General features: G+C 20.9%; 1 protein-coding gene across 1 annotated transcript in view; it reads right to left on the bottom strand.

The window, feature by feature from the left end:
* Window positions 1–4,023, bottom strand: part of LOC128962643 (ecdysone-induced protein 74EF-like) — a 35,744-nt gene extending 31,721 nt beyond the window's left edge. Inside the window, exons 1-3 of the mRNA XM_054309038.1 lie at window positions 3,976–4,023; window positions 3,152–3,198; window positions 156–360 (exon numbers count right to left, since the gene is read on the bottom strand). Of these exons, the coding sequence (XP_054165013.1) occupies window positions 156–348 (193 nt within the window). The 5' untranslated portion in view covers window positions 349–360; window positions 3,152–3,198; window positions 3,976–4,023. The remainder of the gene's footprint in view (window positions 1–155; window positions 361–3,151; window positions 3,199–3,975) is intronic.
* Between the last annotated feature and the right edge of the window lie 466 nt (window positions 4,024–4,489).

Here is a 4,489-nt window from a genome sequence, read left to right as displayed (position 1 = left end):
TATAGTATAACAAAATATTAGGATTATTAGGATTATACTAATTAATAATAATTATTTAGTATTTTTGAAATTATATGTAAAAATTTGAAATTAAAATAATAATAGTTTTTTTGTTTGTTTATTTATTTATTTATAACTATTGTTTAATAACTTACAGTTTAATAATAGTTGGTCGGGATTGGCTAACAGTATATGATGGTCGGCCTGAAAGTCGTCCAAAATGTTGTCCAAATCACAGAATCCAGTGCTACTACAGTTCCCTGGCTTACCGTCTAAGCCTTCTTCAAGAAACTTGAGATCAGTGGACGACAGCTCCCGTAGTTGTGGCGAATGCGATGTTTGAAACATAACGTAACATAACTGTGCCGATTGGTATGGTATGGACGATATGGACGGTACGGTTGGATAGAAACCAAATCCAAACAAACAAACAAAAAATAAAATAATAATTTAATTAAATTTTTTTATTTCTAAAAAAATAGTTATTAATTGCTAATTATTTAGTAGAGTAGTAATTCTAATAATTATATATATATTTTTAAAATAAATAAATATATATATAAGTATTAATTGTGTGTATTATTTATTAAATACCCAAAAAAAAATAATATATATTTTTGTTTTAATTTAATACCAGTCCATTTTGTTTGTCTAACAATCATCAATAGGTTTATATAATTATTAATTTCAATTTATATTTATCAACAAAAAAAAATAACTATACAAAAAACTACCTAGATAGTTATTTATATTTTTTTAAATAATGATTTTACTAATAAATTCAATATTATTATTTGTGCATGTTAAAAAATAATAATTACACTTAAATATTTCAATAAAATAAAATAATAATTTTTAAAAAAATAAAAAATAATCTATAATTATTATTTTAATTACTATATTAAAAAAAACATATATTAAAATTAAAAAATAATTACTTAAATAAACTTTGTTTATAATAACTTAAAGTTTTTAATCAATGGTAGTAAAATTTATAAATTAAAAAAAACAACAACAACAACAAAAATTTAGCATGCTAAATTAACTAAATATTCTACAGTAGATATAATTTATTGCTATAATTGAAATATATTTAATTTCAATTAATTAATTAATATTAATAATAATAAATAAAAGTATAATTGCATAATAATAATGTAATCTCAATCTCTCTCTCTCTCTCTCTATACAAACAGTCGCACACTCTTGTGTTTGCCATTCAAAGCACTGGTATGTGTGAAAAACAACATGTCGTCACACTATTTAAAAAAAACTTTTACTTTTATTTTCTTCAAACATATACCGAGATATGAGTCGCTCTCTATTGTCGGCTAATCGTAGCATTGGATTCATTCATTCATTCAATCAGTCAGTCAATGACGTCAATCCCTTTCCCAAAAAAATAATAATAAATAATCTACCGGTGCTTTCAATCTCAAACACTGGGAGTCGCGCCAGTAGTCAATGAATGAGAGAGAGAGAGCTTTGACCATAAGCTCTCTCTCTCTCTCTCTCTCTCTGAGAGAGTCATTCACTTTGTTGTCTTAGAGGTAAATAACATCAAACGCTCTTTCATTTACAGTTCAATCACACCGATAGTACTACACATACACACACACATACACACACACACACACACATACATGTATACACACACACACATACATACATGTATACACACACACATACATACATGTATACACACACACATACATACACACATACACATCAAGTATGACAATACTCTCTAATAATAATAATAAATATAAATAAAATTATTATTATTATTATTATTACACATACAATAATCGCATATTTGTCGCTAAAAATATGTGAGTTTGTTTGAACACCAGGTGCTGATGGGATTGAATTTTTTTTATAGATATATATATATATATATATATAAAAATAGATATCTATATAATTAAGTTTATAAAAACTGATCAAAAAATAAAACTAATTTCTAATTTTTTGAGGAAAAAATAACTAATTATTATTTGAAAAATATATATACATAATTAAAATGTCATTGTTGTTGATATGTTATGGGAATATACAGTATATATATATATATACTGTAGTAGTATTTTATGCTAAAATATGTTTTATTATGGATAACAAAAATATAATATACATATAAATATATTAAATATTTACATATATTTAATATACAATATTTAGATTTACTATATATATATATACTAACTATTTTACTTACTTATTGATTGATTGATTTACATTATTACAATCATATAATATTTTTAAGCTAGCTAATATATAATAAATTTTGTAACTAATATATATATATATATTTAATAATTCATACATGTTTATAATATACATTATATTAGATATATATATACAGTATATAATAGCTTAAATAGTTGATGATAATGTAAATCAATAAACAGTACAAAAATTTATGTAAATAAAGCTATAATATTATTATTATTTATTATTATCATTATTATTATTATTATTATAGTTATGACATATGATCAAATATGATTATGTTTACCATGGTAGTTAAATTACTATTTAAATATAAATATAAATATATAAGTAATAATTGATTGCAACTATGGGGTGGGTTTACAATTAAATACATCATCAACCATAATAATAATAATATTATTATTATTATTTAAAATTTTAACAAACAAAAAAAAATCTATTGTTTTATCATCACTAATTTATTCAATTAGATACTGTATATATTGTATATATATATATATACAGTATAAATTTATTATGTATACAATAGGGTTATATATATACAGTATACAGCAATACAATAGTAGTGTATAATAAAAAAAACAAAATGCAAATGTACTGTATGTCCATTATATGTATATATATATATATTTTTTATTATTTGTTGAAAATAAAACAATAAACTTATTTAAACCCCCCTCCCTCCCTCCCTCCCTATCCCGGTATACATTAGTCCCATAACAACAACAACAACAACAACAATATCACACAATGGTACATGGTAAATTATTTTTTTTTGTTAAATAAATACACACACACATATATATATATATATATATATTTCAAATATACATATATATATAGATAATAAACCGTAGATATATATATTTCAAATATAATATACTACTACTACTACTACTATTACTATTACACGTACCTTAAAGTTTTCATTAATATAATTATCTAAATGCCATTGCACTTGCACTGTATGGTCACACATATATATACAGTATATATATATATATAATTTATATATGGATATATATATCATCAAATATATTGATATATATATATATATATATATATAGCGATGAGGCGATGAATATTAAACAATATTATTATTATTATTATTAACGAATACCAATATAACAAAAAAAAAATAATAATAAAAATCAATTGATTAAAAATTATTTAAAAAAATATTATATAATATAATAATATATATATATATCAATGTTGTTGACACATGTGATTTATGGACAGTGTTTTATTTTGTCAAATATATTAAAATATACACAAAAAAAACTATTAAATTATTTGATTAAAAATTTTTTAATTAAAAAAATACGTTATTATTAAATAAAATAATTGCTACATTGTATCTTATAATACATTTTATCTATCATATTATTATTATGATATACAATATATTGAATATATATATATATATACTGGTATATCCATAGTATTTTTGATAGTTGCTATTTATATATATATATATATTAATATATTGTAAATATAAATAAATAATATATATATATATATATATTATTTTTTTAAAAATAAACACTTTTATTAACTACACTAAAATTTATAAAATTATAATAAAAATTTTGTTTTGTTAATCCATTCAATATATATATATACAGTATTTATATACACTTTATATAATAATAATAATCACTGTCTCCATAAATCACCATGATCAACTTATTGATATATAAATATTATTATTATTATTATTATTTAGGATGCCCATACCATTTAGTTGGTGGTTATAGATATCAAACAAACAAATAAACAAAAATATATTGTTTGAGTTGTCAAGTGTTGTTTAGTTGATTTTATTTTTAAAAAAAAAAATAAATAATATATATATCCAAGATCACAGTTTTAATTTTTTTAAAAAAATATATATATATTTAAATATATATATATATATAAGCACACGCACACACTTTTTTTTTAATATGGAGTATATTTAATATATATATATAAAATTAAAAATAACAAAGCACGGGTATATAAATATATATATATATAGAAGCTACGGGTGCACGTGTATGTATGTATGTATAAAAAAAATGGTTGGCCAACACTTATCAAAATCAATTACTATAGTGTGTGTCCGCACCCGTAGTTATTCAATCGGTAGTTGTTGTTGAGTTGGCGGTGGTATCGGTGTTGGGCTATACTTGTCCGGCCAAATATATATATATATATCACTTATTTATGTTCAATGATTGAATATCCATAGAAAATACATATATACACA

The sequence above is a fragment of the Oppia nitens genome, unplaced genomic scaffold (assembly GCF_028296485.1).
Source record: "Oppia nitens isolate AA-2021 unplaced genomic scaffold, nextdenovo-longstitch-racon4-pilon3 scaffold6_pilon_pilon_pilon, whole genome shotgun sequence".
NCBI classification, from domain to species: Eukaryota; Metazoa; Arthropoda; class Arachnida; order Sarcoptiformes; family Oppiidae; genus Oppia; species Oppia nitens.
The sequence above is the reverse complement of the archived record's forward strand: the minus strand, read 5'-3'. Positions and strand labels throughout refer to the sequence as shown.